The 18,444-nt window shown below is 38.4% G+C and overlaps 1 protein-coding gene across 3 annotated transcripts in view; it reads left to right on the top strand.

The window, feature by feature from the left end:
- Positions 1–18,444, top strand: part of PTPRM (protein tyrosine phosphatase receptor type M) — an 811,120-nt gene that overhangs the window by 653,576 nt on the left and 139,100 nt on the right. The window contains exons 15-19 of one of the 3 annotated variants that reach the window (XM_045849820.1): positions 6,907–7,058; positions 10,747–10,821; positions 11,048–11,074; positions 14,983–14,994; positions 15,705–15,892. In XM_045849820.1, the coding sequence (XP_045705776.1) occupies positions 6,907–7,058; positions 10,747–10,821; positions 11,048–11,074; positions 14,983–14,994; positions 15,705–15,892 (454 nt within the window). The remainder of the gene's footprint in view (positions 1–6,906; positions 7,059–10,746; positions 10,822–11,047; positions 11,075–14,982; positions 14,995–15,704; positions 15,893–18,444) is intronic. The other 2 variants (XM_045849821.1, XM_045849822.1) reach the window with 2 other exon arrangements.

Below are 18,444 nucleotides of genomic sequence, written 5' to 3'. Positions count from 1 at the left end.
TTGTGGTTAGGACTTCCACTATAACATTTCTTTATTATTCTTTTGATGCCTAGGGGATCTGTAGTGATATCCTCTCTCCCATATCTGATTTTAGTAATGTTTGTATTCTCCCCTCTTTTCTTAGTCTGGCTAGAGGCTTATCAATTTTATTGATCTTTTTAAAGAACCAGCTTTTGGTTTCATTGATTTTCTTTGTTGATTTCCTGTTTTTAATTTCATTGATGTTTTTATTTCTTTTATTCTGTATAATTTGGATCTAGTTTGCTCTTTTTTGTTAGATGGACACTTAGATTATTGATTTTATTTTTTAACTTAATTTTTATTATATTTTTTCCATTATCATTTAGCCCCCTTGTAACTCCCACCACACTATTTGTCTATGTCCATGCATCCTTTTTACTTCTTGCTCAGTCTTTCATATATTTGTTTTTTCTCTGACTGGCTTATTTCACTTAGCACAATGTTCTCTAGGTCCATCCATACTGTCACAAAGGGTAAAATTTTCTCTTTTACAGCAGAGTAGTATTCTATTGTGTAAATATCCCATAGTTGTTTTAGCCACTCATCGACTGATGGGTGCTTAGCTGCTTCCATATCTTGGAGATATAAATAACACTACAGTGAACATAGGGGTGCTTATGTTCTTTCAAATTAGTGTTTTGGGTTCCTTTGGATATATTCCCAGAAGTGGGATCACTGGATCAAAAGGCAGATCCATTTTTACTTTTTTGAGGTATCTCCATACTGCTTTCCACAGTGGCTGGTCCAGCCTGTATTCCTACCAACAGTGCAAAAGGGTTCCCCTTTCTCCACATCCTCACCAGCACTTGTTGTTTATTTATTGATGATAGCCATTCTGACAGGTATTAGATGGTATCTCATTGTGCTTTCCATTGGCATTTCCCTGACAATTAGTGACATCAAGCACCTTTTTATATGTCTATTGGCCATCTGAATGTCCTGTTTGGAGAAATGTCTATTCAGGTCTTTTGCCCTTTTTTTAATTTGGTTGTTCATTTTTTTGGTGTTGAGTTTTTAAGTTCTTTATACATTTTGGATATTAACCCCTTATCAGATGTATCGCAAATATGTTCTCTCATTCTGTGGGTTGTCTTTTTATTTTATTCATGGTTTCCTTTGCTGTGCAAAATCTTTTTAGTTTGATGTGGTCCCATTTGTTTATTTTTTCTGTTATTTCCTTTGCTTGGGGAAATATATCCAAAAAAATATTGCTGTAAGAAATGTCTGAGGTTTTGTTGCCTATGTTTTCTTCAAGAATTTTTATGGTTTCAGGTGTAACGTTTAAGTTTTTGATCCATTTTGAATGTGTTCTTGTGTGTGGTATAAGAAGATGGTCTGGTTTCATTTCTTTTGCATGTATCTGTCCAATTTCTCCAACACCATGTATTGAATAATCTGTCATTAGCCCATTATATGTGCTTGCTTCCTTGCTCAAATATTAATTGAATATTAAGGTGTGGGTTTATTTCTGGGCTCTCTGTTCTGTTCCATTGATCTTTGTGTCTGTTTTATGCCAGTACCAGGCTGTTTTGATTACTAACAAAGTTGGAGGAACCATGCTACATAATATGAAATTATTATTCATTTTAGTTATGTATTCCTTTTTTTAAAAGATTTTATCCATTTATTTTTAGAGAGAGGGGAAGGGAAGGAGAAAGAGAGGGAAAGAAATATCAATATGTAGTTGCCTTTCATGTGCCCATTACCAGGGATGGGGACCACAACCCAGGCATGTGCCCTGACTGGGAATCAAACCAGTGACCCTTTGGTTGGCAGCCCACACTCAATCCACTGAGCTACACCAGCCAGGGCTTCATTTTAGTTATGTATTCCTTTTTAAAACTTGCACTCAATACTGTAAATTTCCCTCTAAGCACTGTTTTTACTGCATCTCTGAAATTTTAATAAGTCATATTTTTATTTTCATGTACCAGTAATTTAAAAGTTTTTTAATTTCTCTTGAGATTTATTTTTGACTCATGGGTTAAGAAGTACATGGTTTAATTTCCAAATACTGTGGTGTTTTCCTGCTATGTTTTTCTTACTAATTTGTAGTTTAATTCTATTCCGGTCTGACAGCATACATTGCATGATTTCTGTTCTTATTTTTATTTTAAACTGTGTTTTATGGCCCAGAATGTGGCCTATCTTTGTGAATGTTCTCTGTAAACTTGAGAAAAATGTGTATTCTAGTATTGTCAGATGAAGTGTTCCATAGTTGTCAGTTATATCAAATTGATTGATGATGTTGTTGAGTTCAACTGTGTTCTTACTGATTTTTCTGCCTTATGGATCTGTCTATTACTGATAGAGGAGTGTTGAAGTCTCCAGGTATTATACCAGATTCATCTATTTCTCCTTGCAGTACTATCAGCTTTTGCCTCACATACTGAATAGTTTGATGCTGTATTGTTGTACACATACATGTTTAAGATTGTTAAGTATTCTTGGAGAAATGACCCCCTTATCGTTATGGAATGCCTTTGTTTGCCGTGCTAACTTTTCTTGTTCTGACATCTGCTCCATCTGAAAATAATATAGGTACTCCTGATTTCTTTTGATTATTGCTAGCATAATCTATCTTTTGGTGACCTGTATTTCAAAATGGATTATTTTCCTACTTCTGCTAGAAGCTTTAGGGGATTTTTTTCTTTGGTCTTTCCTGTTAGGGCTCCCAGAAGTAAGACCAACAAAAGTATGGAGATCCCCTCTTGAATTTATAAGTCTCAGACTTGTCCACACTAAATCTCCAGAAATTTTTCAAGTACTGTTTAGGTTTCCTACCCCATTGCTGGTTCTCACAGAGATTTTTGCTCATGAATTTCTGAAGTGGTGAGTTGTGATACTCTGGATCCACCTGTTTGTCTCTGTAATTTAGATGGTAGTGGTTTGTTTTGTGACCTCAATTATCTGATGAATCTTCTCATAAGAATTGTTGATTTTTGGTTTGTTTAGCTTTTTACTTGTTGTGAGGATGGACTGATGACTTCCAAGATTCTTGCATGCTTGACTGTAAACTGAAAGTTCTCTCTCTGATTCTTTATGATTCATTTTTAATATTAGTAGGAACTTTTCTTATTGTTACTAAGGGCTTTTGAGATTCATGCCCTTCAAGTTTGAAGATTTGAGGTTAAAATATTTCAGGCAAACCATTTGGCAAAAATCAAAGGGAAAATAAATTTATTTGTGTTTTTAGATAAGATTGTAAAGAAAACTGCTTTCATTTTATGAGTTTCCCTGCACAAAATACTTTATTTCATTAGGTTCACAAAGTTTTCTTAACAATTTTCAAAGTTTTCACATGAAAATTTTTCATAGCTCTGGAACAGAAAGCCTCTAAGAGAAACAGATCAAAAGAGAAAAAGTTCAATTTATCCAGAGTCATTCACAAGCCCCAATTCCAAATCTATCCTTTCTCAGACACCTGTAATTATGGACTAATGCATATGGCTGTGTATAAGAACATACAGAAATCCGAAGCAATAACTTCAAGCCTTCACAACCAGACAAGGTACATTTGATAAGTAGGTAATAGAACAACTCTCCTTACTAATGGTTTGTTATGACAATAATTACTTCAATTAACAAGCATATTGGATACCACGTGCTTTGTATAAAGTATTGGCTAGGTGCTAGTGAATTCATCCTAACCTCTCAAAACCTAGTATGTAATTTTGGAGTGATATTGGATTATTTAGATATGGAGTATTTATATTTGAAAGCAATTTGGTGATAATTATATGTAATTTGAAAGGAAATGTAAATTAATGAAATACTTTACTAGAGATAGAGCACATTGTTCTAGAATGAATACTTTGAGGTCAGAGAGATCTGGGGTGCAATTCTAGCTCCACCATATCGACAAGTTACCTAACTCTCTGAGACTCAGTTCCTTCATCTGTAAGCAGGAAGTAAGAATAGCTCTTATCAGGTTACCAAGGTTAAATGAGATAGCATTTATAGGGTGCTATCATGCAGTAGTTGTGCACTATAGGTTAATTTCCACTGCCTTTCATTCCAATACAATTTTCTAACTGCCATTACTAATAGCGAGCAGAAGTATTCACAAACATGCTGTGCTTGGACCACATAGTATTTTTTTTTATTTGAATTATTTGACAACACTTAGAACTTTTGAAAGTTCACATAAAATCTGGATTTCTGGTTTCTCCTGAAACTTCCAATGTCTGGGACCCCCATGGGCCATCAGTCTTTTGGAGCTGAGTGGCTCTCTCCCCCTTCCATTTCTCCAGTCTCCACTGCCCTTTATTGTCTTACGTGTACTTCACTCACTTATGTGACCTTCCTGGCCCTGGTGAGATATCTGTGTTTGTGACATCTGATGCAAATAAAGCTATGGGGAGACGGTAAGATTAGCATGGGAAGGCTTGCTGAGCACGTTGTGAGCTGGGCTTTAAAGAAGGTTTGTGGACATAGAGCATGTGCCTAATCGACATGAGAAAAAGCTGTAGGTCTCAGACTGCACCTCTGTTTGAACGGTTTCTCTTGAGTCATTAAGAGGCTCCTTTTGTCCTTAAAAGGGGTTCACCAATGAAGTGTGTGGTATGACATCACAGAATTTAGTTCACATACATGGAGGATGTAAAAGGAGAAAGTGCTTTACCAGTACAGGCTTAGCTCTTATTTGGTGCACACATCCCCCTATCCACTACCACCTCCCACCAACACCACCACCGGTAGGTTCACTGCTATTTCCTAACCTGTGAATATCAGAGGAATACAAGCAAGAAGACAAAAGGGAAGTCAGATGAACTTGTCTATGCCTTTCTTTATAGGCAGAACAAAAGAAAATATTGAGGCAATTATCAGCATAAATCAGTCTAATGCAAATCAAAGAAATTCCAGGCAAATGAAGATATTTTGCCTGAATTATAGAGCTAATTATCTCAGTCCTCCACTTCAGTGTTCCTGGGGAGACCTGGCCTAAGACTGCTTTTCCAATGAGCTGGCAGATTCATGAGTGGAGAGAGGATGTGTTATTGTAACCACAGCTGTAGAGCCTGAGCCTGGTGCAGCTTCCTGGTGCAGAACACCTGTTGAGAACATCTAAGCCTCTCAGCTTAGCATGGTTGGCTAGATGAGAGGGGGTGCTCTGGGGAAGAGGACCTTGGTCTGCACACTGGAGAGAGAAGAATGCCAGCACCCAGAGCAGTCACACTGGCTCACTTTTCAAAATCTTTATAACTTTAACACTGTCATAGGAGTTATAGATGCTTTTCATTTTTCTGTTTAAAAATGTATCTTTTTTTTTTTGCCCTGGCTGACGTAGCTCAGTGGATTGAGCATGGGCTGCGACCCAGGCATGTGCAGGTTCGATTCCCAGTCAGGGCACATGCCTGGGTTGCAGGCCATGGCCCCCAGCAACCCCACATTGATGTTTCTCTCTTTCTCTCTCTCTCTTTCTCCCTCTCTTCCCTCTCTAAAAACAAATAAATAAAATATTTTTTAAAATGATAAATAAACAAAGTGGTTCCATTTAAAAAAATGTATCTTTTTTCCAGGAACTTTCAGCAATACAAAAGGCAACTTATTAATAAAATAGCTCTGCCTTCAAAGCATGATATTAAAAGAGTATTATAATTATAGGCAAGTAAGCATTTGGATTATGTGCCATTTGAAAATGATAATAAAGATTATCCATATGGTCTAATATGGTCAATGCCTTACATTGCATTAGCTATCACCTAATATGGGGGTGATTTTGATTATGTGGTTTATTTTAAATTCTGCTGTGTCCAAGATGATTTATCTGAAATACCTGCCATTTTCTTTTGTAAATATTGCTAGGTGAATAGGCAGAATTAGAATTTTAGGACAAAGTATTTTAGGCATTATGGTGTCATGGTTCTCTTAAACCTTCTTACTTTATACCTTCTACTTAAGCATCTCTAATTCTATTCTTGTCTGTCTTGCATGCATAAAACTACCTTCCATAGCAACAGCTATAAAAAATGTGTTTTATCTGTTTATTTGAATGTCAGTTTCCCTTAGGTTTATCGCTTTTGCCTAGGTATCTGTAACTTTGATTTATGAGCTTTTGGTGGTCAGTGAGAAGGATGCAGATGCCAGTGTTAGACTATGTCTCCAAAAGAACTGGAAATCTCTGCCTTTCTCAGCCTTTTGCATCCTCTTCTACTGAGGGGACCAACGAGGGGACCTACTCCTCTCTAAACTTTCGAGAGTAACCAGTTGCTTGAGGTTTCTTTTTCATCTTCTGCTCTGTGGACAGACCTTGATGGGGAACTAATTTGGGTTCATTTGGGATTTGGTCCCATGTCATAGCCGTCGAAGAATTCAGGACACACCCCACCCCGTGCTCCCGAGGCCAGAGCTCCCCTGTCCCGCGCAGGCTCCGTTTCACAGCCTGCTCTCTTCATGCACCGCTCACCTCGCTTTGCTCTTTAGTTCTGCCTGTGTCTCTTAGGTTCTTCGTTAGAGTATGAAAGTTTTGTCTGGCAAATATTTACTAGGGGGATCTACTCTTTGCCACTGATTATGGAGATATAAAAATAATTTAGTAAAAGGTTAGTTACTAGAAGCATATCAGTAAATAGAAAATGATTCTATTTGTATTAAATTAAAATGATCATTGTCCTTTTTAATTTAGCTTATACTAGCAAGAACAGAAACTAATGTTTTAGGCTGTACATTCCTAGTGTCACTGTGGATATATTTGAGGATAGGCAGCGGATCATTTTCATCTCTGTCTCTCTGCAGCTGATATCTAGAAGGCACATTAAATCAATGTTATGGATGAATACGATTAATTCATTAGAAGTTATTCCTGATTATTTGTCAATACACATGTCAACGCCCAATTTTCTATGCACATGCATGCCCACATAATGAACTCTTTGTCCCAAGGAAACTAGCCAAGAAGCGGAAGGAGACAATGAGCAGCACCCGGCAGGAGATGACTGTGATGGTGAACTCCATGGACAAGAGCTATGCCGAGCAAGGCACAAACTGCGATGAGGCGTTCTCATTCATGGACACACACAATCTGAATGGCAGATGTAAGTGCATGTTTTCTTGGATGCTAATACATCTCTGGTTTTCCAGAATTCCAGATAGTACTGGGGGAGTGAAAACAAAAATACTCCCTAAGGAATTCTTACATCTCATTGGTTTCTCCAGCCCCTTCATACAGTCCTGGAAACTTCTGCACATGCCACGGGTTTTTTCCATGAGATGATGTTGTGAAGGTGATAGGGCCAGATCAGAGAAGACAGGAAGCTGCAGTTACATTTCTGAACCACTTAGCAATGACACAAAGGCTTCTGTCCTCTCCAAGAAGGCACCTGCCTCTCATCATCCTCTTTGTTGTTTAGATCCTGTTTGTAAGCTAGCCAGGTGTGGAATTACACAAGGAAGCCTGTTATAAAACAGTTCACTAAATGGCAGTAACAAGCTAATTGTTTATTTGTTTAGCTGACAGGTTCTGCCTTTATTACAGGGCTATCCATGGCAATTAATAAGTTAAGCTGTACTTCCACTTCACAAGTCTTATATTTCACACCATGTGGGTAAACCGAGTTCAGCTGATACCTTCCCATACTACCACCTGTGATTCAGGTACAAGGCATAATTTTAGGAAGCTAACAATTACACTGATTATATGAAATACAAAAAGAGCAGTTGTTCTGTCCCTGGTGATCTTCCCAGAAACCAGAAGTAAATCCCATGCTGTATGCCTGACTCTGTGGTTCACAGCCCAGCTGGGTTCAAGGTCAGAGGTTTCTTTATCATGTGAAATCCATGCCACAGGTGGCTGCCCACCCTGGCTGCATAATGAGGATGTAGGACAGCATGGGGATGGCATAAAAGCTCATGCTCACCGTTACCAATAGAAAATGTGAGTGCCCTGGTTAGAGTGTCATCCCATACACCAAAAGTCATGGGTTCGATTCCCACTAGGCACATACCTAGGTTGGAGGTTCGATCCCTGGTTGGTGTATGGATTGGAGGTAACTGATTGATATTCCTCTCTCACATTGATGTTTCTTTCTCTTTCTCTCTCCTTTCCTCTCTCTAAAATCGATAAACTATATCCTCAAGTGAGGATTTTTAAAAAGTGTAAAGGCTAGGAACCTCATGACTGAGAAGTACAGAAATCTGATCTCTGTGGGGAGAGGGCAGATACCAGAGAGGACAGTGTGTGCTTGTGTCCTGACCACCCCTTTGGCCTGTTCTGCGGTTCTCCCCATCCACTCCTCCTCTCTCCAGCTGCCACGTAGTCACTGCACGTGCCTTCTCCTGTGCCTTGCCTTTCTCCTACATTCCACAAAGCTTCGTAGAGTTCAGTTATCTACTTCTTCCTGCTTATAAAGTCTACAGTTGTCCACCTGTTCCTACTAGAAGTGCTACATCTATTTATTCCACATGCATAACTAGCCGGGTGGAGCAGCAGTTCAGCAGACACGGCCGCAGCCCCAGTGGGCAGCCCAGCACACATCGTCCTTGATCATTGTTCTTAGCCCTTTCCTGTCACTTTCAGTGTAGGTGACAGAATCTGTGGTGCCTCAGGACACCACAAACTACATATTATATTTTTTACTTCAGGATGCATTCGTTGTGGGCTGGGATAGGAGAAGTCCTTCCCACCCCGCTCAAGGTTAGAATTTTTGTAGTTGCAGTTATTTCTTGAAAGGCAGTATGTAAAGGACCATGCAGATATGTTCTCACTTTGTAGGATAACCCACTAATGTCCCAAATTTTCTATTTCATGATAAAATTCCTCACAAATAAATTTGCTTGGAATTACCTGCCCAAAGGGCAGAGACCTACATTAGTAGTATCTGGGCTTTTGAAGTTTGAACAACAGGGAGATACTTGCCTCTGGACAGGAAGCTTCATTTGACAGTTACTTTTTTTAAAAATGAGTGTACTGCTGCCACAGCCAGCGCCAGCTTCCAGCGGACTCTTCTGCTACTAGACATTCCTTTCTGCCTCCCGTCAGTGCAGCCAGTGCAGGAGACACTGGGCATTCCTTTTTCTTCCCACTCTTTGAACAACGAGGTCTCATCAAATCCCATCTATCAGCAGTGGCCCCAGTGGTAAACTTTATCATAATGCTTTCTTAATGCCTCTGAAATAAGAGAGCAATTCCTGAGGGAGGAAAAATGTTCATTAGACCACCGAGCTTCCAGCCCCAACACTATTACAAATCTGAGAATGTTTGAGACCTTTTAGGTTTGGGAGAAAGTGCTAGCAGTTGGGAGGTGAGTAGGTTTTAGAAATGAGAGAGCAAAAAATGAGGTCAAAGAATTTAAATATAAGCACAAGCCTGTAGAATCTATTCATCAAAGCAAATGGGAGTTGTACATAAAATAGGGGAAAATAGGTATCAATAGTGGGAATGGGTTTAATTTTTATACTAAAAAACAAGTATTTAAAATACCTTTTTTTAAAAGGTGAAAATAAACATAGTTATTTTGTATCTGCTTTGCACGTTTTTACCAACCACATAAAAACGTCTGCAGGTAATGGGTAGTATTCTTGCTGATCTTGGCATATTTTATAGGTACTCAGGTTTTTTGTTCTTATTTTCATCAATTGCTCTCTTTTTTCCTGGCAGCTTACCATAAATATGTATTATAAATGTGATACTTTTGTATTTTAGAAAAACAGCTTATAAATAATAGGCAGCCTGGGTTGTGTTTCTTGCTCTATTATTCACTAACTCTACACTCTAAAAACATAAACCCAGGTAAAACACTGTCCTAAAGGAACTTCTCCAGGAGAGCTAAATATATTAACATGTCATCGGAATAAAGAGAACATACAATATCCATTGGGATTTGGTAGTGGTTCCCATAATACAGTGATGTAACTGGGCCAGGAACTCAACATCTAATAAATCATGTACCTACACCATAGGAGTTAAAATGTAGGCTTACATTAAACCTGCCTGAGCATGTTTAAATTATTTATTCGTACACTTTAATGAAATTAAAGTGTTTTTAAAGTACTAATCAATTAAGCTGTTGAAGAGAGTCAACAGACTACTTTAAAAATTGGAAAGACCCACTTGCAGTGGAATTGTATAAATTGAATGGGATTAACTTTCTTCTAAATAACAGAGAGGAAGAGAGGATGTGATAGTTAAATCTTGAGTCTTTCAGAGGAATAGTTCAAATAAAAAGCAGTTGATAAGGATTGAAAAGACAATAGAATAATATGTAGACATGCAGATTTCATCTTAATATAGTATACATGAAATATCACCTTTATTTTTCATAAACCAGGTCATAGCATTGTGGGAAATTCTCTGAATATCCAAAATATAAGGAAGAAGAGGATTTTGCAAACTACAGAAAGCATGTGTAGACACATTATCATACTCTTGGTTGTGAAAAATCAGTTCAATGTGATACTAGAATGCACAAGTAAAGGCTAGAAGTCAAAATAGAGTCTAATGAATTTCTTTATTCAAAATGGAAGCTGTGATTATTGTTTTTTTTCTTCATTTGTGGGGTAAGAAAATCTTTTAATTGATAAAAAAGTGCTTATTTTCAAAAGGGTCAGTAGCTCCCCAGAGACAGTGGGTACGGTACTATTTACCATGCAGACTTCAGGAAACCTCTGATGTTTTTTCAGTCAAGTCTACCCAGCATGGGGTCCCTAGGAGTGATCTCAGAGTGCTGTGTCTGCAGGTGCTGTTGCCTCTCTACAACCACTGACTAGCCTTTCTCTCATTTGCAGCTGTGTCTTCGCCATCGTCCTTTACAATGAAAACAAATACACTGAGTACGTCAGTGCCTAATTCCTATTACCCAGGTAACAGGTTTTTCCATTGTTTCACCTTTTTATAAGCCTTAGCAATCTGATTCAATCAGTGCTCACTTTGCTGTCCATGATGCTTTAGGAGCTTAATGTGTTTGACGTCTTATAACCCAATGCTTTCAATGGCTTTCTATGGGACTACTGGGGGGCTTTCATCAATCATTTACTGTTCTTTCTCTTTTTACTTTCTCTGCACTGACCTGCTTATGATGTATGACAGACCCATTTGTGCCAACTGCAATTTTAGGTGAGAACATTTCCCTTTATCATAGTTTATTGCAGGAGTAATTTAGAGAGTCAGTAGCCACTCTGCAGGAGACTGAGGTTTTAATTTTGTATGATTCAGTGATTACAAGCAGGACATGGGGTGGAGGGAGTGGGTGGCCTGGGACGGGGATTAGAAATTGGGGGCATGGATAATAAAAAGACTCTCTCCAAACAGTCTCCATTGATAGGAGGATTCGCCTCATGCATGTCAGGAATGATACCAAAAGGTTCAAATGAACAGTCTCAGCTCCAGTGTTCTCCCTTTCTATGTTCCAAATTTAAAGGCAGGTCTCATCCCTGGAAAAAATACAGTATATAATCACTCAGCTGTGTGCTTCCAAGAGCTGAATTTTGTCCAATGTGTCAGTAGTAAAAGTGAAAATAGCTTGTTATTTTCACTTACTGCTAAGCACTAAAAACTTCACTTTCAAAAATAGCATTTTTCTAATTATGCCTAATGTTATGCAGAAAAATGATAACAATGGAGTTTTGGCCTCCTAACCCCTCCTCGGAGACACTCAGGGCACCCCCCACATTCCAAAGTGCCTATTGACACAGAAGAATCTCAAAGGAGCTGATGTTTCCAACAGCAAAATGACAAGATGGCACGTTATAATAACATGGTGAATTATATGTCAGATGTCACAAGAAATGAAATAAAAAGTTAGAAATAAAATGTGGGGCAGAACGCATTGAAAGTATTAAATGTTCCCAGTGGGGAGTGAAAGAAAAAAATCCTGTTTGTCCAGTATAAGAAGGTGAGGAGGAATGGCATTACCAAACAAGCATGAGCTGCTGTTGCATTTGAGACGCACATATGACCTGAGTGTGTCACAGCTGTGTTCTCTTTCTGCCGCTAACCTTACTGACAGGGAGCCTCACACAGAGGACTTCTAGGTCTATAACAATTCCTTGTAGCCAGAGCTCCATCCTCAGCTGTATGACTTCTGCCTTCTAATTCTCTTTACAAGGGTTTATATCTTCACAAAATAATTTTTCCCCCTGTGCTTCTCTTTTCTCTAAGTTGTTACAATTGTTGTAGAGGGTGATTTTTTTTCTTATTGTATTTTCTGAGCTTAAGAAAATTCATTGCTTGAGGAAAAAATGAACTCAGAAATTTAAGAATGGATATAAGTCAAAGTTTTTGAATTTGTGCCATTTTGATGGCTAACAAACAAAACCCACTAAAGCTCTCCTTTTAATATTAACTATAAGGAGAAAAGGCTGCATTTTTATTATTTTCATAAGTGAGGGGCTCAGGCTAATTTTGGGCTCCTGAATAATGCAATCTACATGCAGATGACATTTGCAAAATCTCTTGCTAGGCAAGGATTTGCAGTTTCTTTGTGTGTGGTGGCATTCATTCCCGGGTTCCTCTAGTAGATGTTCTGACCTTGGGGAAGCTATGAGTGGAGAGGGCCAAGACATGCATTGTCAGAGGGAACAAAATGTTCAGGTTTCACAGCAGGATTTAGATAAGCTTATTAAACAAATACCTTTTTTTAAAGTTGCTGCTTGGTTATTATGAACACTAATGACATCTTTTAAAGTTGGTTAGGTTTCCTTACTGAGAGAGAATCATTTGAACAGACAATTCAAGGAGCAAAAATGATGTACATCGTGAAAAATAAGTCAGCCAGATAAACAAATAACTGTTATCACGTCTTATTATACGTGTACCAACATAGCAAATGGTAGTGATTGGAAACTGTTCCTTCCACATTATTTGGTGCAAATGTGAATCTATATATTGTATACTAAGGATTAGTGAGGTTTACTTGAACCTGGAAAGAAAATAAGCTGTACATCTACTCTGGCACTTTTTGAAAATAGTGCTATTATAATTATAGACAAAAGAAATGTTTGGTATGACTCAGAGCTTGGCACAATTAAATCCTCTAATCCCTCCACCTCTATCCTCATAGGCTAAGGTGCTAGTGTACAAAGCTGTAGTATGGCTTTACATTATATTCTTGCAAAAAATAGATATATAGATATATGGATGGATGGATCTTCCCTGGCCTTAGAAACATGGCATTTATTTCAATTGAAGAGTTTCTAGTTGGCTTGTTGAAAAGTCAAGATAGTTTATTAAAGAGTATAGGTAGAATTCATTTTCAGTTCTTAGAAAACTATCAGAACTTTTAGTGAGAAGCATTATTTCTGATTTCCTCTGATGCATAATTTTAATTCAAAAATGTTGGTGGGTAATTTTTAACAAATATAGGAAATTAATGACAATAATATGTTTTATCAGTAATAATTCTTTTTTAAGAAATTAGAAAAAACTAATTACTAATTTGGATAGAATCAAGAATTTCTACTAGTAAGGTGACCCAATTTCATAACAGATACTGCACAAGAAACTTTCTATTCCCTGTCTGATAACCTAAGTACTGGATAATAGTACTCTTTTCTTAGTCTAAGTAGTGTTTGAATACTTTAAGACACGTCCACACTAGTAATGAGGCCAAGGTGTCACATGCAGCAGACGATGATACATACAATGGTGACAGTGGTTGCAGCTTCCACATTGTTAAAACTTCCAAGAATGCATAGCCCTGTATTGGGGTGTGCTCGGGTGCCAGTATGTCCACGTAACAGGCCCAGATGTTTCATTTAGGGGAAGTTTAGAAAGTCAGTCCACAATAGAGGGCATTTACTTATGTTCATCCCAAACAGTACAGAACTAAGGGAACGAGAGAGGCACAGGGGGGAAACTAATTGATGTTCCATTTATCTTAGTACAAAGAGCAGAACTTCCTACTGTAGTAGACACAAGCTCGCCAGACTCAGTTCTTCACTGGCGATCCTGTGTCCCACTTTCTGAGCGTGGCAGTTGCAAGCAAGCACAGCTGATGTGAAAATTCCCTAGTTTCTTTGTGACTGTTATAATAAAGCGGGAGCAAAGGATTTCTAAATTTCAAAGCAATTCCAAATGAAAAAACAAAAACAAAACATAAAATCAACTTACCACCCTTTTTATTTTGTCTTTGTGTCTTTAGCCACCTTGTAGTGATCCAGGTGCCATTTCAGCAACAGCAACATAGCTACACACTCGTGTACCACCTTTCATACCATGCATCCCCAGGCGCTTTGCGATGCAGATACAAGTGAGGTTTCAGAACCAGGCACAGCTAACCAAGCGCCCTTGAGCTAAATTCCCTCTGGACTTGAACTTCTTAGTTTAAAGACAAACCCCAGAGCTGAGTCCCCTGTTGATAAACAACCTGGTAATTTTTTTAAAAAATTGAACAAATCCTTCCTTATGGGTTTTAATCCTTTATACCTGAAATCAGTTTTGATTTAATATCCTCATTTTAAGTGACTTTGAATTATATTCTGATGAGACACATCCTCAATCATAAAACAGCTAAAGGGATTCAGCGTTATAATGAGTTAAGCTGTAGAATGTGGAACTCTTAATCTAATAGCACTTTCTTCCATAAGACATTTTTAATAGCTACAGTTTCTGCAGTTCATTAATCTAATTTACTAGTAGTCTTCCATTAAAAGGCAGCCTCTTTAGGCTTATTGAACCAAATTTTAACATTAATTTTATAGTACAATTTGGTTGACTTGTTCAAGAAATTCAAATAAGATGTGTCGAATACAAATAAGACTTATTTGGTCATTACTTGGTTCATGAGGGGTGAAAAACAACTATGATACTATTTTAACCTCCTTTTTGTTATAGAGCACTTAACACCTCCATCCTAACCTGATGGGAAAATTGAGGCTTTGCCCTCTGACCACCTTTGTATGGAAAAGTTAACCGTAAAATTAAAGCACAAAATAAAAACTACCTGTAATTATTCACACAGTATTATTGCTTATGCCCTGTTTCCTTTTTCTCCTCTTTTCTCCTGATATGTATCTTCTTAAAAGTGCCAATAAATGGTAAGTTCCCCCATTACCCCATGGAGAAGGTGTGGAGGGAGTGGGAGTGTGTGTCTCACCTGTAGATCCCGACGAAGCCAGCTGGCTCTGCTATGTGTTGGCCTGCATGTTAGCTCCTGTAGAACATTCCATACGTGATGTGTTGGTCCACAATATTTTGTCAAGCTTTCTGATACTGGAGCATGCAAAGTGACTCATCAAACCAAGTTTCCTTTTCTTCTTCCGCTTTTCTTGGATTTCATGTATCAAGTCCACATTCCCATTGCTAACTATATAAGCCAACCCATTTTGTGCATTTTTATTTTGCTCACAGAACATTTGTACAGTTTCTTCACTTCATCATAAAAATTAGCTAACTAATCTTTGGAAGAAATACAAGACTGGTTTTCTACCAGGCCTTGATGAAGTTTCAAACGGAAACTTCTATGAACTTTAGCACCCAAAGGCTAAAGAATTCTTATCAACCAACTTTGTGAAAGCAATATATCGTTTGGACTGCTTTGTAAAAACCAAGATTCCTGCCTCATTCCTATCAGTATTGCCAATCCCATGTAAATTTCTAAGCATTTAACTTCTTTTTCGCTAAGCCATCATAGGGATTATTGCAGCTGTAGGTTGAGAGGATGTCAGCAGCAACGTGTTAGCATTCTCAGTGACCTCGACACAGCCTGCTGTTTGGCCCTCACTTTCTCCATGCCTTCTTTTCCTAGACGAAACCCACACGATGGCCAGCGACACCAGCAGCCTGGTGCAGTCCCACACGTACAAGAAACGTGAGCCAGCCGACGTGCCCTACCAGACTGGGCAGCTTCACCCCGCCATCCGAGTAGCAGACCTGCTTCAACACATCACGCAGATGAAGTGTGCTGAGGGCTACGGCTTCAAGGAGGAGTATGAGGTGAGCGTGGGCTTGGCGCCGGGGCCCCCTCTCGGCCTTCCTGTGCATCATGCCAGGAACTGTACTCACAACTGACCCTGCCAGCCAGTGGGGCCCCACGGGGGCCACCAGAAAGAGACCAGGCATTTCAGTCATGGCTCCATTTTCATTGGGAGGTAAGACCCATTACCAGGAAGCTAATGTATATTAAACGGAAAAAGGAGAGCCACTTCACTTGTTCCCTTATTCTGCATGCTACGCAATGAAAACAGAGCCCTACCAGGCTCTCTTCCTCATTGTTGATCACTTTGTTGGCTTTTCCTGTGATTAAGTATGATGTTAAATCCTAATAATTTTGTAGTAGCTTTCTCAGGAAGAGACTATCTACTTAAAACAATTATATCCCAACCAGTGATGCCATGTGGTGGAGATCAGAGGGACCGGCTAGTGTCATAGATGTGACAGCTGCTGTGTCCTGCGGAACCAGAGAGCATGTCAGCATCCTGGGATCTCGTGCGGACAGCTTTCAGGGCATCCCAGGAACAGCAATATTCTCTTACCCTCTGCAAAATGTAGGGCTCATCTCTTTCACTTCCTGTCATTAGCTAATTCTTCTGGAAAGTCATTCAAGAACTGAAAAGAATGAATTGATTTGAAGAAGTCTGATTCAAAGAAGCTTGTATGACTTGAGTGTATGAGTGGGAGGAGTAGGTATCTCTTTTTACCTTATCAAAATTAGTTTATATTCATTGCTGAAGATAAAGTAGTATGACTATAGTAAAAGTAGGATTATATAGATATGTGGGTTTTTTAAAATCTTAGAATGTATTTCTGGTCGTGTATCCACCTGACTAGCTCACAGTTGGAAAACATCTTGTCTGTGATGAGAGTATTTTTGAAATTAGTTCCTACCATCTACATAGCCTACAACTTTCAAACTGCTTCTTTCTCTTCCTAGGGGATACTCATAATACTTCATTTTAGGTCCCAGATGCTGCATTGTCTTAGGTTTAGTTCCATTTCTGAGCTTAATGGCCAGATTCAGTACAGCAGTAAGAGACACGCACTGCAGTGGCCAGTCTTCTCGTAGGACTAGATCTTTGGTCCAACACAGACAACTACACACACTTCTCCGACATATGCATTCTCCTGTGTTGCCAATGGACCTCTCTTCAGAAAAGCAAAGCCAAGGAAACTAACTCCTACCAGCCCCCAAGGATTTGATTTAAGTCCATGGAAATATTTTCAGATGAAGTTCTGCATTTTAGCAACCCTGAAATTCTTATGTAGCAGTTATTTTAGATTTACCTTTAGCACTTTAGTCACAAATTGACTGCCTTTGCATATTTCCTCATGCACTTGTAAAAACTAGCATAGGAATTAATAGGATTAAGAGTAAGACTTCCAAAAGCATTAATATCTTATGAAAGACAAAATTAGGTTACTGAGAAAATATAAGCCTAGTGAAGAGAGGTGATGTCTGAGTTCTATCCAATATTCTGAATGCAGGTATTGCTCAAATGTTCATTAAAGATATTAATGTCAGAAAGATTAGTTATAGGCTTAAATAACAATTCATAAAATAACTTGATTCTAATTTTCCATGGATTATTTAAAAATACCTACCTTGGAACTTCTTGTAACACACTCTAAATGATACATATTTGAAAGTGTGCATAAAAATATTTCCTATTCACGGTATCCTGCAGAAATATGATTTGTAGTTGCAAAATGAAACAATTTATATTCATTTTAAGCATATTATAATTGATGATTCAATGAGTTGTTATACTCTGAAATAAAATGTTAATTACATTTCAAAATGCTCTTTTTCTCATCTAGCTGCTCAGTGGATTAGAAAGGATTGCTTAAAAGAAATATATATAAGTGTATCAAATCATCATATTATACACCTTAAACTTACATGTTATATACCAATTATATCTTCATAAAGCTGGGGGAAAAGTTAATACTTTTAAACACCAAAGCTGTTTATCAGTTTTTAAAAAAGAAAAAGAAGGAATGAAAAAAAGAACATATACTAGAGAGGAAAGTACGAACAAATAAGAAGGTGCTATGGGAAGAAATATGAAATAGAAAATTTTCTTCATAATGATCATAGCACTAAATAATTTTCAGATTATGAAATGCCGCTCCCTGGGGGGTAGGGTGCTGATGTTGGCAGGAAGACCATGATGGGACCTAGTGAATGGTACTGAGGAGTGACGCTGGTACGTGGGTAAACCACCCAGTGGCTGCAGGGAGGAGGGGAGCCTATTAAGCTGTGAGTTGCCTCGAGCCTGGGCCATACCTTCGGCATCCTTGCCTGCATGTGTCGCTGAACTACATGCCCAGATCTTTTGCAGAGGCACAGCAAGCTGATGGGCATTACAGGAGCACTGAGAGATCCCTGGCTATATTTACTGTGCTCTATGTTCTCTAACCACAGGGAATATTTATTCTGGTGTGAATCTGGGAAGCCATAACACAGTTGTTTTAAGTCTACTTGGCTTTTAGAATTCTACCCAAAGGTACGTCTTTGAATCACAAGGTATGTGTCTGTCTCTCTAACC

Source organism: Phyllostomus hastatus, unplaced genomic scaffold, assembly GCF_019186645.2.
Source record: "Phyllostomus hastatus isolate PE091 unplaced genomic scaffold, TTU_PhHast_1.1 phas_contig_80, whole genome shotgun sequence".
Lineage (NCBI taxonomy): Eukaryota > Metazoa > Chordata > Mammalia > Chiroptera > Phyllostomidae > Phyllostomus > Phyllostomus hastatus.
This window is presented reverse-complemented; position numbering and strand designations above follow the sequence as displayed.